Source organism: Apiotrichum porosum (genome assembly GCF_003942205.1).
Source record: "Apiotrichum porosum strain DSM 27194 chromosome Unknown scaffold_3, whole genome shotgun sequence".
Taxonomy (NCBI): Eukaryota; Fungi; Basidiomycota; class Tremellomycetes; order Trichosporonales; family Trichosporonaceae; genus Apiotrichum; species Apiotrichum porosum.
The window spans coordinates 1,865,778-1,885,092 of NW_021167110.1; the positions used below are offsets into that span (position 1 = coordinate 1,865,778).

General features: G+C 59.3%; 4 protein-coding genes across 4 annotated transcripts; 3 read left to right on the top strand and 1 right to left on the bottom strand.

Annotated features, from left to right (window-relative positions):
* Positions 1-1,757: 1,757 nt before the first annotated feature.
* EHS24_006277 (uncharacterized protein) lies at positions 1,758-3,934 on the top strand (the record flags this gene model as incomplete). The annotated part of the gene is made up of 4 exons (XM_028621749.1): positions 1,758-1,899; positions 1,956-2,147; positions 2,365-3,065; positions 3,485-3,934. 4 exons carry the CDS (start codon positions 1,758-1,760, stop codon positions 3,932-3,934), a joined length of 1,485 nt encoding a protein of 494 aa, XP_028478201.1.
* A 1,826-nt stretch (positions 3,935-5,760) lies between these two features.
* On the top strand, positions 5,761-8,078 carry EHS24_006278 (uncharacterized protein; the record flags this gene model as incomplete). Its single annotated transcript, XM_028621750.1, has 4 exons — positions 5,761-6,136; positions 6,215-7,431; positions 7,480-7,619; positions 7,664-8,078. The coding sequence occupies 4 exons, from the start codon at positions 5,761-5,763 to the stop codon at positions 8,076-8,078; spliced, it is 2,148 nt and encodes a 715-aa protein (XP_028478202.1).
* Positions 8,079-10,220: 2,142 nt separating this feature from the next.
* EHS24_006279 (uncharacterized protein) lies at positions 10,221-11,261 on the top strand (the record flags this gene model as incomplete). The annotated part of the gene is made up of 1 exon (XM_028621751.1): positions 10,221-11,261. The coding sequence occupies one exon, from the start codon at positions 10,221-10,223 to the stop codon at positions 11,259-11,261; it is 1,041 nt and encodes a 346-aa protein (XP_028478203.1).
* A 1,736-nt stretch (positions 11,262-12,997) lies between these two features.
* On the bottom strand, positions 12,998-15,182 carry EHS24_006280 (uncharacterized protein; the record flags this gene model as incomplete). Its single annotated transcript, XM_028621752.1, has 5 exons — positions 12,998-13,144; positions 13,204-13,677; positions 14,018-14,847; positions 14,947-15,016; positions 15,105-15,182. The coding sequence occupies 5 exons, from the start codon at positions 15,180-15,182 to the stop codon at positions 12,998-13,000; spliced, it is 1,599 nt and encodes a 532-aa protein (XP_028478204.1).
* Positions 15,183-19,315: the final 4,133 nt, after the last annotated feature.

The following is a 19,315-nucleotide window of genomic DNA, read 5'->3' on the forward strand; positions in this document are numbered from 1 at the left end:
GCTCCTGGTGTTCCCTGCGCCGACACGGGCCCTGGTGGAGTAGCCATAGACGCTGCACATGCCTCCGTTGCTCGCTGCTCTACTCACTGATATCACTGATCACTAGTGAGCTCGTGTCTTGTACTGTCGCGAGCGCCGAGCTGAAGCCTATGTGGCAGCTGCGCCCCGGCCCTCACGCATAATAGGGTGTGTGGGGCGCGTTTGATGCATATGGTGGTGTTTACGCGTTTGCTTTTCCTTTTCCTTGTCGTCAATGTCACCTGGCCACCTGGCCAGCTTTCCAACCATGCTCGTTCGTTCGTTCGTTGGACGTTTGCCCTTTCCGGGAGAGCAAACTGCGCAATTCTGTGTGGCGTCGTCGCGCGTTCGTTCTTGGGCCCTCTCGGGAGCAAGGGGCGCGCACGCCTTTACAGTGTTTCCTTTATGCGTCGCGTTTCTCGCAGTCGCGTCATGGCCGCAGCTGGCCGGCCTGGTTGGACACTCGCTCTCGCTCTCTCGGCCTCTTGCGTGTTTGCAGCCGTCACAATTAACGAGGCCCGCCAGGCGCAGCGATAAGCTAAGGGTGGTGTGCAAGTCTGGCCATGGTGGGCGTGTTCCGAACGTGTTTACAGAGGACTGCGACGCTGCTGCGACCGGCACAATGCTGTATGCCTCGCATCCAACGCAGACCGACATGAGTGCACTCAGAACAAATGTCTCCACAGGCATGCACGAACAGAGTGGCATTCTCATCTGAGACCCGGAGCAACGGCCTTGCTGACGATACCAGCCCCACCCTGGGGTGTCACCTGCCGTCCTGTGCCCTGGTGGAGACCTGACAATGGTGCCAGCATTGTTGAACGGGTCTCTATTCCTGGACCACCACGACGACATTTTCTATTCCCATGCGCAGCCATCTGCCCCGGCTCTGCCCCTTTGTACGAACGCAAGGACATGCGGTGCACGCCAGCGATCCCACCCTGTCGTGTCTTTAGCAGCCCGTCTACGCCACCGGAGACCCGGCATGGGCGCGCGCGCCGTTTGCCCGGTGCATACGCAGGCCGAGACGGTACCCACTGGCCAGTGGGTGCAAGAGCACCAGAGCAGAACACATGTGGCCTGCCATGGCATGCTGCCTCCTGCATCCAGGGTGGGGCGTGACTGCTGGTATACCGACGAGAGCGTGCGCCAAGGGCCATCATGGTATTTTTATCCACCCAAAAAAAAGGTCACCCAGGATAGACGACTGCGCACAGCCGACGCAGCCGACACACCACACAAACCTGTCCAAACCCTCTGGCCTCTAGGCCTCTAGCCTCCCCACCACTGCCGCGGCTGCAGCTTGTGCATGCAAACACTCAGCACACGCATGTGGGCAGGGAGGGAGGGCTGGCTCTCGGTGCGGGCAGACACGACGGACAACGGACAGACACAAGGAAGCCCCGTCGTGTCTTGATGGGTCTGGCAAAGCAAAGCACTGCACATTTCCGTGTCCATCCCTTCTCATCCCTCTCCCTTCTTTCTATCCCTTTCATACGACAAACCCCACTCTCCTCCCCCCTCCTCTCCCCCCTCCCCTCTCTCTCTCACAGTATATCCCACTGTTGAAAGACCCTTTCAACTGTCCTATCGCAGCTCACACACTCTCTTTAACCTTCTTCGTCTCCCTTCCTCTCTTTCTCTTTCATCGCTGATCGTCAACGACCAACTGTTTGACGGTAACCGACCACCTCTGTTCGACAACATCGACACCCCCCTTTGCACGGCCGCTACCAATCATGATCGCCGCCGCCGCCGCCCTCTCCCTCCTTCTCCCCCTCGCCTCGGCCCACATGGGCTGCGGTGGCCACGAGATCGGTCGCCGTAACCACGGCGGCTCGCGTGTCCTCGAGCACCGCCAGGTCGCCAACAGCGTCGTCGGTGAGTATTCTTGTTTCTCTTTCTGCAGTGGTTCTTCCCAGTGGTCCGTTGGGTAGCGAGAGAGCGCGAGTATGGCAGAGGCTGGGGCGACGACATTCTCGGAAACATGCTCGAAACGGACCTGCGCGATAGTGGTCGGTGTAACGCCTCCCCGGAGCGAGCGTGCCGAAATCCAAACGCGGCGCCGCCCGGCGTTGCTGCTGGTGCTCGGGCCGTCTCTTGCGCATCGCCCACCGGCCTTGTCCATGGTATGGCGCCCATGCGTCGGCGATGGCCTGCGGCGTGGCACTCGACGCGCTCGCCATCCTCGGACGATGATGGAGAGCTATTGGAACAGTACCTGGTACCGGGTGCCGTATCGTCGTGGCAGTTGGAAGAAGCCTCGCACCACCTTCCGTTCGGCAACTCACTAGGATCGGCGTCGACCAATTGCTCGACCGTCGAGGACGTGCTGACGCCATCTAGACCCCACGTCGGAGTGCACGTACTACACCTACTCCCCCTGGGATGCCATCAAGTCCAGCTACCCTACCATCTGGGCGGCTGCCGACATTGTCGCCAACGACACTGAGGCGACTGCTCTTTTCGCCACCATCAACGCTTCGCTGAACGCTGCCCTCCCCGACGTCGCCGTCAAGGGTAACGGTGACCACACGGGTAACTGGGGAACCACCGACACCACCTACACCACCGACACTGACTGCTGGTGGACCTACGCCAAGTGCACCACGCCCGCGTCGTCGACCGGCCTCGCTGCCGACATTACCACCGTTCCCGAGCCCGAGACTTGGGGTCTTGGCTTTGACGACGGACCCAACTGCTCGCACAACGCTCTCTACAACTTCCTCTCGGAGCAGGACCAGAAGGCCACCATGTTCTTCATTGGCTCCAACGTTGTCGACTGGCCCGTCCAGGCTATCCGCGCCAAGGACGACGGCCACGAGATCTGTGTCCACACCTGGTCGCACGAGTACATGACCTCGTTCTCGAACCAGCAGGCCTTTGCCGAGCTCTACTACACCCGCAAGGCTATCAAGGAGCTCCTTGGCGTGACCCCCAAGTGCTGGCGCCCTCCCTTCGGTGACGTCGACAACCGTATCCGTTTCATCGCTGCTGCCCTCAACATGACTACCATTGTCTGGTCCGAGGACACTGACGACTGGAAGGTGAGTTTCTCTTTGTTTCCGGTGTGTGGAGAGAGGGTGGTTGGGTGCACGCGTCTCGGAGACTCCTCGTTCGACTGCGAACGCCCAGGGACTCGTTTGCGGTTTCCTGGGCTGCGGGAGTTTGTGTTGGCCGATCACCCATTGGATTTTTGCTCTGCGTGTTCTGGCCACAAACATGGGCTGCGGTTTCTGCCAAGACTTGCACAGCAAGCTGGCCGTTGAGCAAACCAGTTGGGAACCGAGTGGCGCAGTGGCAGTGTTTGTTGGCCGCCCCCTCCCAACTGCGGTGCCACATGCCCCGTTTTATGTGTCTGGAACACAACACACACACGTTGCAGATCTCCGCAGCGCCGTACCCTACACCCCTCCCACGCCATGTGTTGTCGTTTACTTGGCATAAACTGACGCTTGCTCTCCAGGTCGGCACTGACAACGTCACCTCGGCCGATGTCTCCGCCAACTACGCCGACTTCTGCGCCGCCGGCAAGAACGGCACCTACTCGACCTTTGGCCCCGTCGTCCTCAACCACGAGCTGAACAACTACACCATGCAGGAGTTCATTGACGTCTACCCTACCATCAAGGCCTCGTTCAAGTACATTGTCCCTATCGCCACCGCCCTCAACACCACCTACCCTTACGAGGAGACCAACGTCACCTACCCCACCTTTGCGCAGTACATTGGCGGCACCACCGAGACCAACGGCACCACTGCCTCGAACTCGTCGTCGTCGTCGACCTCCAACTCGTCGACCGCCTCTGGCGCGGCCGCTGCCGCCTCGACCTCGGCCAAGTCGGCCGCCTCGCAGGTCGCCGCCCTCCCCGTCATGGGCATGTTCGTCGCTGGCCTCGTCGCCACCCTCCTCTAGACGCCTGTACGGTGAACCTCTCCCCCATGCACATCGAACATTTTCCATCGTTGATCCATCTCATACCTATTCACGCACACAAGACCTGCCTGCCCTCGGTCGCACAGCGAGTGTGCTTATTTCTTTTGACCATAATTTTGTTCAAAGGGCCATGATCCCCTTGCCCCTTCCCAACCTTATTGGGATACTACTCGCATTGTAGCCAGCCATCCATGGACATTGCTCGCTGGCGGTGTGGACGCTCCGCCGGCGACATCGAATGCATCCGTTGAGATCAAGAAGATATTGGAAGCAGCTGTGACGGGTAGGTGCCACAAACCGCTACGGGATGATGTCTGTCGGAGTGGACACACGCCATCCCGAGGCGCAACGGTGTGCCTGTGAAATGAGTGCACAGAGTCACAGATTCGCACCACCGGCCACAGACAAGCCGTGGAGTGCATCTGGTTATCTGAGCCCGACTGTTTCGGCATGCCAAAAAGGTAAAACACCCAAAAAACCTAAAGGACAGTCCGCGCGAAATTTCGATGGGCAGGACAACCGCGACCCACACCGGACACCCTTGAGAACATTGGGAACAGCACGGACGAATGACGTCGTAATGTCGTTGGGTACCGTGTGCTGTTGCGCTGTTGTCCGTCCGTCCGATATCGGTGCGAAACATGTGGTCTAGATGGGGCCGGGGGTGTGTCACCCTACCCCCCCTCTCCCCCCGAAGCCGACCACCGTCGCCTCGCTCGCCCAGGATATCCGCCCGCGGTCCATCGCGCGACGGACGGACGCACTGCAGAAGAATTTGCGAACAGGCCAAAGACCACAGCGCTGGCGCGCTGGCTCCTCATCTGGGTTCCATGCATTACGCATTACAGCCCACTGGCCACGTGGCCACACGGCGTACCACACGCGTACGCCATGTGATCACGAGTGGCTCGTGGGATGGTACATGGGTCACAAGTCCGGGGCAAGCGCCGTGTAATAATATTGTCCGCCACAAGGGGCATGTGGAGTGGGAACGTAGAACGTAGACCTGCCTGTGTGTGCGTTTTCTGTATCCTGCCTGCCACCCACACGGTGTCGCCAGCGGCCTGCTGCCTGCGGCCTGCGTTGAATGCACGGACTCGAAGCTCAGCTCTGACGACGGTTCCGAGATGTGCGGAGGCGCGGAGGAATACTCAACGAGTTTCGGTTCAGAGAGGCTGTGGTATATTTGCGTTGAGCAGGTGCGCCTGCGTGTCATCTTTTTTTACGAGGGCCTTATTGCTGCATGCTACTGTGGATATTGACGAGAGGTGGGGATAAAGGACAAGCATCAGGCATACTGACCCACCAGATACACACCATCATAGACACCCGACGTTGCCACAGTACGCGAGCCGATCCTGCCACAGCATCCGAATATCCGCAGCAGGTCCAGCAACCATCATTATTATTTGCTTCCGTGGCCCCCCTTCCGTGACCGTTTGTCAGCCCCGCCACGGTGGTGCCGTCGGTGGGCGCGCGCATCACTACGACCGGCGTGCACGACCATTATCCATTCCACCTCCGCTCTCATCCTCCCTACCACCCCTCTCCTGTCCGGTATCCCGAAGCCTGTGCGGGCACTACAGCCCTCGCTAGGCATCCCGGGACATCCACTAGACAGCAACCTCCTTCCCCCCTCCTCCTCTCCGACCACACTCCGCCCCCCCCCCCCCCCCCCACCTCTTCTTCCACTCGTCCCCGCAATGCAGGGCCGGACCCGTGGCCATGGCGGGTGGACAGCGTGCCCGCCGTCACCCCCGCCCGTGCCGGTATCGGGCCAGCACCGAGAACGCGCAGGCGGCAACATGTCTCCGCCAACAAGCTCGGCGGCGACGCCGAGTCCCTCGGACGCTACGTACCCCGACGACGCTGCAGCGGCCGCGGCGCGCACGCTCGCGCTCACGATTCCCGTGCTCGGGTCAGCCAGCGCGCAAGCGCTCCCGCTCGCGTCGCCGTCCCACCTCGCCCACACGCATTCGCACACCCACTCTCTTTCGCACTCGCATTCGCACTCGCCGCACAACAGCATCTCGTCCAGCACACATACCGTTGCGCCCGTTAATATCCCGTCGCAGGCCTTGTCGCCACCTACACCCGCGCCAAGCCCGACCCCGACCGAGCGCTGGAGCTATGGCCCGCTGCACGTCGGTGACGACGAGGATGAGGATACAGAGGACGCTGGTGAGTAGTGTGTACACCAAGGCACAAACTGCGTGCCGTGCCCCCCATTGTTCTACCCAACTGACGCTTCTGTCAAAGAAGGCGCCAACGACCTGCTGACACGGTTCCGGACGCTGGCCAAGGACGAGCGGTTCGCGTTCCTGTCCTCGCTCGTGTCCGAGCTGCAGCTCAACGAGGCGCTGGTGGTCTCGAGCAAAATCGCCCCACGGCTCAAGCGCGATTTCCTGTCCGACTTGCCCATCGAGCTCGCTCTGCACTGCGTGAGCTTTATCGACGACGCACGCACCCTGGGCCGCTGCATGCGCGTGTGCAAGTACTGGAACGAGCTGCTCCAGGACGAGCGGTTGTGGCAGGACATGCACGACAAGCAGCTGTACCGTCCAACCCTGCCGCTTTCAAACGTGCCCCACCCGCCCCCCTCCGTGGCGGCCGTCACCAGCACGGCGTCGGGCAGTGGCAAGAAGGACCCTGCTCCTCTCCATTCATCCTGGGCTCGCGGGTTCTCTTCGCGTGGCGCGGCGCACCGCGCGCTCCAGCAGCCCCGCACGTTCCGTGACAAGTTCCGCGACGCATACCTCACCGAGGCCAACTGGCTGAGCGCAGGCAGGCTGCTCACAACGCACTCGAGTATGGGCGACAGTGTTGTCACGTCTTTGGTCGTCAATGACGAGTTTATCGTTATTGGCATGGCAAACTCGAAGATTCACGTGTTCGACGTCACCACTGGCCACTACCGCCAGTCCCTGCTGGGGCATGAGCTTGGTGTGTGGGCCCTCGTCCTTGTCTCGCCGCGCAAGGCCAACGACCGCCGCTTTGAGCAACCCCAGCCCAAGCGCTGGGAAGACGGTAGTCGCCGTGCCAGCTTCTCGTCGGCATCGGCAAACGGCAGTTCCAACCCTCCCTTCCGCTCCAACTCGGCGGCGGAAAGTGATCGCCGCCCGTCACGCCTCACCAAGCGCATGCGGTCCAGCGACGTGTGTGGCGCCGCGGCAGGCTGGGGCCTCAACCGCACCCTCGTGGTGTCGGGTGGCTGTGATCGCGAGGTCCGCGTGTGGGACCTTGCGACGGGCGAATGTGTCTTTTCGCTCCGTGGCCACTCGAGCACCATCCGCTGCCTCAAGGTCCTCGATGGCCGCCCCATCGCCGTCTCTGGCTCGCGCGACTTTACGCTCCGCGTATGGGACATTGACCGTGGGCGCATGCTGCGAGTGCTTGCGGGTCACGACCAGAGCGTGCGCTGTATCGAGGTGGCCGGTAACCAGGTTGTCTCGGGTTCTTACGATTACACTTGCCGCGTGAGTTTCAACTCCTCGACGTCATTGGGTTTCAACTGACATTTCCAGCTCTGGGACATTGACACGGGAGAGTGCCTCCAGGTCTTTGAGGGCCACTACCACCAGATCTACGCGGTGGCGTTTGATGGCGAGCGCGTCGTGTCGGGCTCGCTCGACTCGACCGTCCGCGTCTGGGATGCTGGCTCAGGGTGAGTTTGACCTACCCGACGATAAGTCTTTCTAACTCTTTCAGTGAATGCCTCGCCATTCTCCAGGGCCACACCTCGCTGGTGGGCCAGCTCCAGCTCTCAGGCGACCGCCTCATCACCGGCGGGTCGGACGGGCGCGTGATCGTCTTTGACCTGAACGACTATTCCTGCGTACACCGTCTCTGCGCACACGACAACAGTGTCACCTGCCTGCAGTTTGACGACCGTTTCGTCGTGTCGGGCGGAAACGACGGTCGCGTCAAGCTGTGGGATGTCCACACGGGCACGTTTATCCGCGAGCTCACCCGTCCTTGCGACGCGGTCTGGCGCGTCTGCTTCCGCGACGACAAGTGTGTCATCCTCTGCCAGAGGAACGGCAAGACGGTGCTCGAGGTCCTCGGGTTCAGGCCGCAGGACGAGAAGATCACGCCGGGTTTCTCGCGAACCCCGGATTGGTAGTGTCACACCGATCCACCGCGTGCCGCCGCCGTGGCGAACGTACATCCCCCTCCCATCAATTTAACAACTGCACCGAACCCACCACCCGCACCACCACCCATCCCCCATCCCTGGCCCACTCATACATCCCATCCCCATCCCCATCCCCATCCCCATCCCCACCCCCCACCTCCCCCACCCAACGAACCCCACCCACGCTACGGAACGTACGGCGCCATTATACGCCACTGTCCCGCGTGCACATCCGGTCCGTCTGTACCTGTTGAACAACACCCTTTTTACAGCGTTTATGCCATGTTGTCCTTGTTATACGCGCAATTGAAGTGGGGAGCGGTACATTGCATCTTTGTGGCAATGACTTGTCTGGCCTAGTGACAGAGGACTGTCAAAGCTGCACAAGACGAGTGGCATCGTAACCTGCCCGCCTGCCTCTCTGTAGCCATTTGCAAAGAGATGAGGCCGGTGGTGTAGGTGAGAACTGCCCTAGGCCTTGCATGACCACTTGCATGACCACGTGTGTTGGTCTAGCAGCACAAGACAGCGGCCACAGTGAATGGAGCGACAAGTTGCCTTGTAACCTCCCACTCTGCCTCTCTGAGCCATTTGCAACGAGCCGGATGTCCTCAAATTGAACGGCGGTGTCAGTGAGCTATGTCTAGCTAGAACTTGCATGACCGCATGTCTCGGTCTATGCAGGTCATAGTTCCCGTGTGCCGGCTATCTTTCTTGCTTGGTCTATGGATCTATGGTCATGTTCCGGTGTGCCGGCTATCAGCATCAAGTCTGTGATGTGTGATTTGCGCACGTCAAGTGAAGCCACTCGCTTGGGTTTGGAAAGAGGGGAGAAGGACGAGGTTCAGTGCGGGACCGGCGCTGAGAAAGCGCTGAGAGGCTAACAGCGCCGTCATAGGCGCCACTGGCCACTGGCCACTGTGGGGGCGATGGGGGGGGTTGACTATTTGCTTTGTCGCCTCGGCGCTTCTCTGCGCTCTGCGCTCTGCCAAGCGGGCCCCTTCCTCCCTCCTGTCCGGCGACTGGCACGTTTGCAAATGCATACGTATACGCAGACTCTGCTCACGATGGCCATCTGCCCGCACATGACCAGTAATGGGCCGAGACATATGGTCAAACCCGGTCGGTGGACGGTCATCGATCCCCGCCTGCACCCCAACCCGAGAAACACATAGAGAATCGACGAAAGCATTTCGTCCATTCCGTCTATGTGTTTCTCCAAAATCTCCACCTGTTCGATGACATGGAGCACTCCACAGATGCGTTTGGGGGTGCATTCAACCGGGTGCGGGGGCACGCAAGTGTAACCTTGTGGAGGAGTACATTTGCGTGTATGCATGAGGACGGTAGGGGCCGCCCGTCGTGATTGTCGGTTTGTGGGCATGGTGGATTATGACGACTGGGGCGCGCACAGTAAGTGTACCACAGAGTGCCCGCCTCTCTGGTGCATCTAGGATTCCCGTGCCGTTTACCCGTGGCCCGTGGGGAACGCTCGTGGATACGGAATGGGGACATTGTACGCGTGTGCGTGCATGCGCTTCGGTGTGGGAGTTCGGCCAGATGTGTTGGCGGAGGATGTCGAACTGGTCTGCGACAAGACGACGTTGTCGCGGTCACTAGGCCGGCTATGGCGGTGATTAGTCACCACGCACCGTATTCTTATTCAGAAAGATAGAACAAGGACGTTCTAGAATTCGAGGCGTGTTCCACGTACCGCGTGGGCCCCTCTTGGCATCTCGGGATACGTGGCTCACAGCACTCCATATCGTACTCTCTGTAAAGCCTGTGATCCTGTGAACGGGGGGGTGAGGGGTTACAGCCCCAACGGAATCCCATGCACACACGATCTCACCATCGGTGACGTCATTTACTTTTTCCGAGTCGTTCAATCTCCCGTGTAGAGTCCATGTCACATGTACATCTCCAGCGGAGTGGATGAGTCCTGTACGTACTGTACGGCTATCTAGCAGGCGCCGCATTGTCCTTGGCATACACTCACCCATCTACTCACTGCTGGTGGTCAGTTATAAGAACATCCAACCGCATCGACTGTCGAGGCGTGTCCATATCTGAATTCACATCGAGTCCCTGCTACTCACCATCCTCGACAACATGTCGCTCCCAACAACCATGAAGGCCGTCATCCAGCCTTCCGCAACCTCACACGTCCTCGAGGAAAAGACACTCCCGGTTCCCACCCCGACGGCCGACAGCTATCTCATCCACGTCAAGACCACCTCGCCTTGCCCAGGTGAACTGGACTGGGAAGCGTGGTTTGCCGCCATCTACCCTCCTGGCGGACTCGAGCCCGATAACCGTGTACCGGGTACCGAGGGCGCAGGCGTCGTAGCTGCGCTCCCCACCAGCGGCACGCCGACTTTTGCTATCGGCGACGAGGTCTTCTTCCGCATCGACGCCGTCCTCCCGGGCGCCATGAAGGACTACACCCTCGTCCCCGCCATCAACGTCGCGCCCAAGCCCAAGTCTCTCAGCTGGGCCGAGGCGGGAGCCACAGCGCTGTCATCGTTGACGGCGTGGCAAGGTATCTTTGAACACGGCACGCTCGATCCCGCCGCCCTAGCGTTGGGCGCCGACACCGAGACCGCGGACGCGGCTCGCAAGAGCAACTCGACCCAGCGCGTGCTCATCACCGGCGCATCGGGATCAGTGGGCAACTGGGCAGTCCAGTTTGCAGCTGCGGCCGGAGCCCACGTCGTGGCCGTGTGTAGTGGTGCCAAGGCTGCCGCTGCCACAAAGGCGGGAGCCGCCGAGGTCATCGACTACACGACGTCGAGTGTGGGCGAGTGGGCAAAGGGCGGGAACGAAGTGGACTTGATTTTCGACGCGGCCCCAACCAAGCCCGGCGATACGGGCCCGATGGCCCAGCTCTGGTCGGCGATCAAAGATGGCGGCACCCTTCTTTCTGTCGTGAACGACCCCAACTCTGGCAAGCCCTCGACTGCGACCCCGTTCAAGAACCATGTCAAGGCCCAGTGGTTCCTCGTGACGCCGCGGGGATCGGACCTAGCCCGCATTGGGCAGCTCGTCGATGGACGCGACTGGAAACCGATGCTCGACAGCGTCGTGCCTTGGGGGCAGTACACGGACGCGTTTACGCGCGTCGACGAGGGGCGTGCGCGCGGCAAGGTCGTAATTACTGTCAATGTCTAAGGTCGTAGCGCGCGAGTTGAGCAGGGAGCAGCGGTGTGACATGCACGCGATCACGACATCGACGACGGACGGAGCTGTGCACAGAAACAAGGATCTTGGTTGTCGACATGGAGACGACCAGCTGCGGGGGGGAACGGGGGAGAGAGGGATCGAGGGAGCCTGTGTTCCACCAATTCCGCAAAAGGAGGTCTATGCTGAATATTGTCAGACAAGTGCGCGCGGGCCGTCACAAAGGCCACGAGGCGCAGCCACTGCATCAAGAAGAGTGCCGAATGGCCCGCAGTGACACAGCCGCAAGATGCCGCCACCCGACTGGTCGGGGGTGGTGTTTTTTGCTGTTTTAAAAGCGCAGCCTCACTCACCTCGTGTAAACTCGCGCAACTCGTAACTCGCGGAAACCGGAAAGTCCATCAACAAAGGGTCCAAGGCTGCTTTCTTTGTGTGGGTTGGGATTGGGAATCAGGCAACGTCAATATGCGCGGAATGTCGGAAACGATCGACACCGGAGGGAGTGGGCGCCATTTCCCCGGGGCACTGTTCTTACTTTTTTAATAGAGCGGGGTGACTACACGCACTCGCCGGAGCAGCCGACGTGATCAGGACTCTGCGTGTGCTGCTTTGTTTCTCCAGCTTGATTTGTTCAGAGGGCAGAGCCCCGGCCGGCCCACAGAGGTACAGAGGAGAGCTTTAGGCTTTGAATGGGATGGCGGACGGCGGTTTCGGGGACCTGAATGGTCAGGACAAAGACAAACAGTTTATCGGCCCGATTCATAAATCGACCCTGGCCAGAGCACGGGACTGCGCCTCCCACAAACTCCCATTCCTTTTGTGATGTCGTATGGTTGTCCGTTGGATCACTCCGCAGCAGCGCGCTGCACGGGTACTCTCTAGTCGTCTCTAGTCGATTTTCGATCCCTCCTCGCCACCCGGGACATGGGAGCATGCAAAGATGGGGCCAAGTCGAGGCGGGGCACAGAGTGAAAAGGAGAGGGTGGGACGCACAGGAGGCGGAGGCGCAGTCGCAGTCGCAGGTCACGTCGGTCGGGCGCGCCCCCCAGCGAGATGCCCCCGATGGCGGGCAGGGAAGTGGGCGTTTAGACTCACATCGAGGTATGGAGGGAGCCGGGGCAAGGAGGGGCAGTGGGGGGCCATCGACTGCCAAGGCTTGTGGGGATGGGTCCGAGCGTGTACTGGAACTGTACTAGCCATAGTTGGGTTGGGTGGCAGAGTCACAAATATTTGTGTGTGAGTGTGCTGGTGCACTAGGCGAGGGGAGCGTGGTGGTCCACAGGTCGACATGTTTGAGTCCCCCGTTGCTTCTGAAGATAAGGTCGGGCCGCTTGGTGAACACGCTAGTGGATGAAACCTACCGCGGACCAGAACTTGGCACCGCCACAAAAGTATCACAAGAGGGCCGAATGCCAGTTTTCGACGACGTGATGAGTTAGTTCCACTGAGAAGGAGCTACGCTGAGAAGGTGCCACTCAGTCGAGTGCTTGCGAGGCAATGGTAACAGTGCAGATGTTAGTCGTGTTAGTCGGCTGGTGGCCAGTGACGACGATCAGTACTGCTGCCAGAACCCAGCCAAGGCGGAGAGCAGGTCTGCATACCCACAACCCTAAAAAGATCAACATCACTCAAATCCACTTTAGAACTTAATAACCACACGACCCGGCCTCCTCCACCGCCCAACATTACCCGGGTTCTGATGTTTGAAAGAATGGCGAAGTCGCCGACTAGTTGGCGATGAAGCCACCCTCGGAGACGACAATCTTCTTGTACATCTTCGAGGCCTTGACGGGGTGGGGCTGCTCGTAGATCCAGTCGAGCTCCTCGAGCGAACGGCCCTGGGACTCGACACAGAGGAGGTACCAGAGGACAGCCTGATACAGTCAGCAATCTGAAAGCCCCGCAAAAAAATGATTGCCCTAATGTTACTCACCTCAACAACGTCCCATCCGACGAAGACGTAGATGTACTTGTAGCCGAGGTTCGCGAGACCGATGGGGCCGGCGAACTGGTTGATGAAACCGATGGCAGAGACGATGAAGCCCGAGGCGGCGAGACCCTTGGCACGCATCGTGGTGGTAAGAGACTCGACGGGAAGGACACCCTGGAGAGGGGTGTAGGTGAACGAGTACATGCAGTTGAAGAGGAAGTAGGCGGCAAGGGCACCCTGGGCAACCGAAGAGGAGACGCTGCCGTCACCACGGTGGGTCTGGCGGTCAAGGACAGCCGAGAGACCCGAGTTGATACCGAGGAGGACGGCACACATGAGGGTACCGGCGGGGAGGATGGCACGACGGGGCATGCGGTCGGTGATCGAGGCGGCCGAGAGAGCGCAGATGGCCGACACGACCTGGTTGAGGAGGTTGTAGCCGAGCTGCTTGGCGACCGAAGTGATACCAAGGTTGTTCTGTAGGGATTGTCAGTCACATGTAGAGGAGGTCGATGTTATGGATTGTGGCGCGGTGAGGGAGGCGTAGTGCGACCACATGACCAGATTGGGAGATCAAGAGACAAGCTCTCACTCCGCAGGCTTTCACCGCCAGAGGCAGATCCGTCCGTATGTGCCAGTGAGGCGCCTCCCCGCAGAGCTCCCCGCGCCTGTGTGGAATGCGCGGAACACCGCTGCGGACGGAGGCGCTGCCCCCGGGCATGGGCGCGAGGAATGTCTAGAGGAGACGGGCAAACTCCTCCGCCACGCGACCGCCTCTCACCACCGCGACTAATCTTTCCATTGTTGTGGTACTCACGTAAATGACAGTGTTGAAGTAACCAAGACCGTTACCGGAGAACTGGCCGAAGATGGAGATCATAAGGACCTGAGTCATACGCCAGCGACCGCCACGGGTGAGGAAGAGCGGGCGGTAGTCCCACCAGCGCTTGTCGATGCCGTCCTGCGAGATGGAAGCCTGCATCTCCTTGAGCTCGAACTGGACGAGGGGAGCGTTGGGGTCACCGTTGCCGTGGTACTTGGTGAGGAAAGCGTGGGCACCCTCGACATCACCGTTGGCGATGAGGTAACGGGGGGACTCGGGGATGACGAAGACGAGGCCAATGACAATGAAGCAGGCAACGGCCTGGAAGATGACGGGGAGACGCCACGAAAGGTTGGAGTTGATGTACGAGGTACCGAAGGTGACGGCGGCGGCGGGAATCGAGCCACCGAACCAACCACAGTTGTAGATACCGGTGCAGCGACCACGCCACTGGGGAGGGGCAATCTCCATCGAGTAGGCGGGGGCAGCCACAGTCATGATGGCGATACCGAAACCAAGGATGAAACGGCCAACAATGAACTGGGCAATGTGCGAAGAAGTAGCCATGATGATCATGCCGACAATAATGACCCACGAGCCGGCGAACATGGCCTTGCGACGACCGTACTTGTCGGAAAGGACAGCAGCGAAGGGGGCACCGATCATGGAACCGACAGTGTAGAGAGAGAAGACGGTGCCGATGAGCGCACCAGTGGTCCCGACGTTGAAGGTCTGCTGGAAGTGGGGCATGGCCTCAATAGCAGTCATAAGCGAACCGTCGTAACCGTTGGCGAAAGCACAGCAGCACGAGCAGAAGACGGAAACTAGTAGACAAGTTAGCACGTTTATCTTTTCGGCGCCGATCCCCGCCACCACCCTGCGGGAGGGTGACGTTGTCGGAGTCTTTCTGGCTGATCACTCACGGTAGAGCTTGATCGAGGTAGCACTCCAACGCTGAATGTTGGAGCTGGCGATGACCGCGGCGAGGTCATCCTGCAAGTGATGTAAGCTGCTGATGGCATGGCAATGTGCACGGCCCCCATGTCGCTGGAGGCAAACAGACGTTGAGAGAGATACTTACCTGATCGCCGCCGTGCTCGGGCTCCTTGTGGTCGAGGTGAGCTGCCGCATCGCGGTCAGATTTCTCGAAGTCGGACATGTTGTGAAAGATGTGAGCTATGGAAGAATGAAGCTCGAAGTTGGGAGGTTGGGTTTCTTGACGTCTGGTCCTCGATCCCTTTTATCGTCTCGCGAACAAGTCAAGGTTGGCCATGGGCACGGTTGCCGGAGGGAGGTTGTTCCCATACGCGGCCCGCAAAGATTGCGCGCGCGCGGCTCCGCCGGTGGCCGCCCGCGCTGTCGGCGCATCTCGTCGGTACGTCAGGCGCAAGGCTGGTGGTGCAAGCATTGACATTGTGGGCGTGCAGGTCAGTCGGCCAGACCGTGGGGCAGGGGTGTGAGGCCCCAGCTGGGGGTGTGAGGCGGCCAGGGTTGCAAACGAGGTGTTCCAGCGCGCACCACCGCGGGGGCCTGCCTGCTCGCTGCTCGTGAGGCTGACCCAGTTGGCCAGTGGGCCAGTTGGCCCCCCGGTACCCCCGTACACCCGAGAGCCCGGCACGCCGGAAGACAAGAAAAAAAGAAAGCCGAACGTGCACTCCGCGGCTGGGTGGCGGATGGCGCCGGACGCCACGTTTGGCATATGGAAGAAGGGGCCGATGCTAGAGTTGGGAATGCTTGGCGGCCCTTTCACGGTCACACCGTTCGTCAGGTGTCTGTTGTCTGGTGCTATAATCAGCCCTGTAACACGTCCCAGTGCGATTAAGGACGGGTCTCCCAAGCTCCCAAAGCCCGGCCACGCGCGAGTCGGCCCTCATAACTCATCCCCCATCTGGCCATCTCGCAGGCACAACCCTGGCGGCGGAAAACCACATGTGGCAGCCAGGACCACAATGTGGGAAATGGCCCGAATTCTCGCGTCGTTGAAAACCCAGATTGTTCGTCCATCCCGAGTCCTGTCGGGTCCGCACCCATGGCTCCGCGGGGCCACTGATGCACTGATCCATTGATCTCGCGCACGAAGACGAAGACTGCAAAGGGCGCGGAGGAGCCACCGGGTCTGACCAAAAGATGAACGCCACCTTGTGGACAAAGCCTTGTTGTGGGCGGGCATCCGGTCAGAGTACACTCTCTGTACTCGTGTGCGAGCCCGTGCACATCCGCATGCCAATTTGGCAACCAGCTGACCATACGTCCAAGTCGAGTCCTCCTTTCTTGTACGTGGGTGGCGCTCCTTCAGCTGGACTCCCCTCAGCCACGACCACAGTGACCCGCTCTTGGGTGCCGCAGAGAGTCAAAGCTCACACCTGGCCGCCACCTAAGGTGATCTTGATCTACCTGCGGCCCGCAAGGTGCTGCCGGGAACCAGTGCGAGTGCAGCTTGGTCTGCAAGTTGTTTTGTGGAGCGGCTCCTTCGAGCGGCGCCGTCGACCAAACGGCGCTCCACACCCTCCTCGCCCCCGTCGCGCTCTCGCTCCCTTCCTGCGGAGTGGACGCGATAGGTACATCACTTGTCCCTGCCACCCCTCGCAACTCCTCCCCGCAACCCCCGCAGTCCGTGTGCGTCCGATTCCAGGCAAGAGCCGTCAATTCCGAGCGGGGGCGGGGAAAAAGAACCTACGCAGTAGGTCTTCTGTCGCGGATCGTTGCTGCTACCTCAGCAGTGGGTGGTCGTGGACAAACAATCAGCATCAGCATCACATCACGGGTCACATATTTCTCGGGCCGATAATGAGCCGGCGTGCCGGTGATCCGCTGACAGCAGCTCAGGGATCGATACGCGAAATATGCGAGCGTACCCGCCCACATGTCCGTCTTATGCCCTCCGTGGTTCCTGTGGCAGGCAGCTGAGAGCGGCAACGACGATGCATGTGCGACGCAGTCTTGGTCTTCTCGGCTTCCAGCGCGAAATGGCACGAATAAGTTGTTGGCAGCAAGCATGGTTTTGTGGAGAGATGGGGTCCCGACGTGCCGCGATTGCAGAAACGGGCCATTCGGATATTAGGGGATATAGGGCCATTTCTGTTAGGCATGCCTTGACTCGAGTGGCCTTTCCTACTCACCAGGCATGCTACCAAGTATCTCTGGCAGGCGGACATGCTCCCTTCTCCTTGTCAGCAGCGTCATATGTCACCGCGACGTATCATGTTGTCTTGTCGCCCCGCACTGTGTTACGGGGTCAATGACGCTGACGTTGCGAGGACCCCAGAGCCCCGCACTCCTACAGACTTACATTGGCCCCCTTACCCTTACTGAGTCTCCTTTCCTCATCCTCACGTATAACTTATCCCCGACAGTGAGTACCAGAAGCTACGAGTGGACAACACCGGTCGTCTCGCCAGTGGGCCAGTGTACAAGATGGCGCCACTCGTAGTCAATGTGCCAAGTGTGGCCAGAGCTGACCCCACGCTACTTGCTCGACGCCACCCGCCTTTGCCTCCACCTGTCAACCTCCACATGGCGTCCCTTCATATGCCATCTTCCCTACGTTCTGTCCAGTGCGTGAAAAGTGGAAGAAGAAACGTATGCGGAAGCTTCGCCGCAAGCGCAGAAAGATGAGGAAGCGCTCTAAGTAGGTCTCCTTACCACCCACACTCGTTTTTGTATGTGGTGACTTATTCGGAAGGTAACTTGCTCGACAAACACCGCCTAACCTCTGTGGCGTGTCACTGCCCGTCGATCCCAAAGGCCACTGGTGGCGATTACCATCCGTCCAAGACTATACAGGCAACAAGGAGGGTGTCATCGGGTAGAGGCGCCATAGGGGCGCAAGCGTAGGGCGGATACCGAACGAGAATGAATCTGAATGAACTCACTGGCGTTGCCGTGGTCTCGTCACCAGGGTGCCCCATCAATTTCCCGACACATCCATGGGATCCATGGTGTTCCATCTTCTCACGTGCGTGTTGCACCTGACTACCGCTGAGGCACTGTGCGCCGGAAAGTGGAAAACAATTCTCAGAAGAGCGGGGCACTTATTTATAACATTTAAACTGCGCCGAAAACAGGGAATGGGTCATCAGCGACGACGTCAGCTGGCGACGCCGTCCGCTGCTCCCTTACATCACTGCGGAGGCGTGAGTGCCACATCAAGTTCTGAATATGCATTACTGGGGCTCAACGTGTAGTAACTCCCCGCATGTAGCCCTTTTACCTGCGATGCCCGGTTTCCGGGTGCTCCTTTTATGACTTGGCTTTCTCTTCCATCTCCTTGTCCGTAAGACGGTGTGGAGAGGGACCAACTGCTGTGCAGAAACAACCGACTGCTAGCCCGTATCTCTTCACTCTTATCGCTTATTTGTATTTTAAATGGGCTAACGTTGATCTTTTATCAAGCGCAGTTCTTCTTTACTTCCTCCTGGATCGACGTTTGAACCTGTATGTGCAGGGCATTGGGACGACGCACTCCACCGCTCAACGGTGGCTTTGTTGGAACCACCCTTCGGATAAACCGCGGGTATGATGTCGGAGAATGAACTGATAAAGGCCAGTTAATATAATCTTGGAGTTATGGTCCACTTTAGCATATCATGCACTCGTAAACGATCGACCAGTAGCCAGAGCCAGGCGGCGGCAGTAATCACAGCCTTAATCCAGTTCAGTATCTGTGGGCTTGCAACTCACATCTGGATTCATACGCATTTGTGAATCCAGACAGATGTGATGCAACATATGGCACAGACACCACATACCTGCCAAATTTCATGGTGCCCGCGCGCCGCCTGTAGAACGAGGATAGACGCAAGCCGATACGTACAATCGATCAATAATTGCCGCAATAGCAATAAGATGGTCGCCTACCACTGTCCAGTGGTAGGATTTATGTGTAGCCCCCAGAAGGATTCGACCCCCGGCACCCAGTAGATACCGGTTCCTAGCCCTTGCCCATCCTGGAATCGAACCTAAAGTTGTCCTTGTCACCAGAGCACTTTAACGTGTGTGCCAACGCGACCATCTTTCTGATCTGGAGGGGAGATTCCTTATGACCTGTTCAAATGTCCGGAAGACTGTTGAGATTACGTAACCACTTGCGCCACTGCAGTGTGGCACCGAGCTGACCGGAGAACGAGGGTACTGCACCAATGCTGCTCTTTCTGCTTCTTCATTGTCCTCGTGCTTCTCTGTAGTGCTCGGGCCTCCCTTCTGTGTGCATATAAGCAGCTCTGTAGACGCCTATGCATCCCCATCCTCTTCTGAAAGACAAACTGCCAGCTTAAGACCATCGGTCTCGGGCGC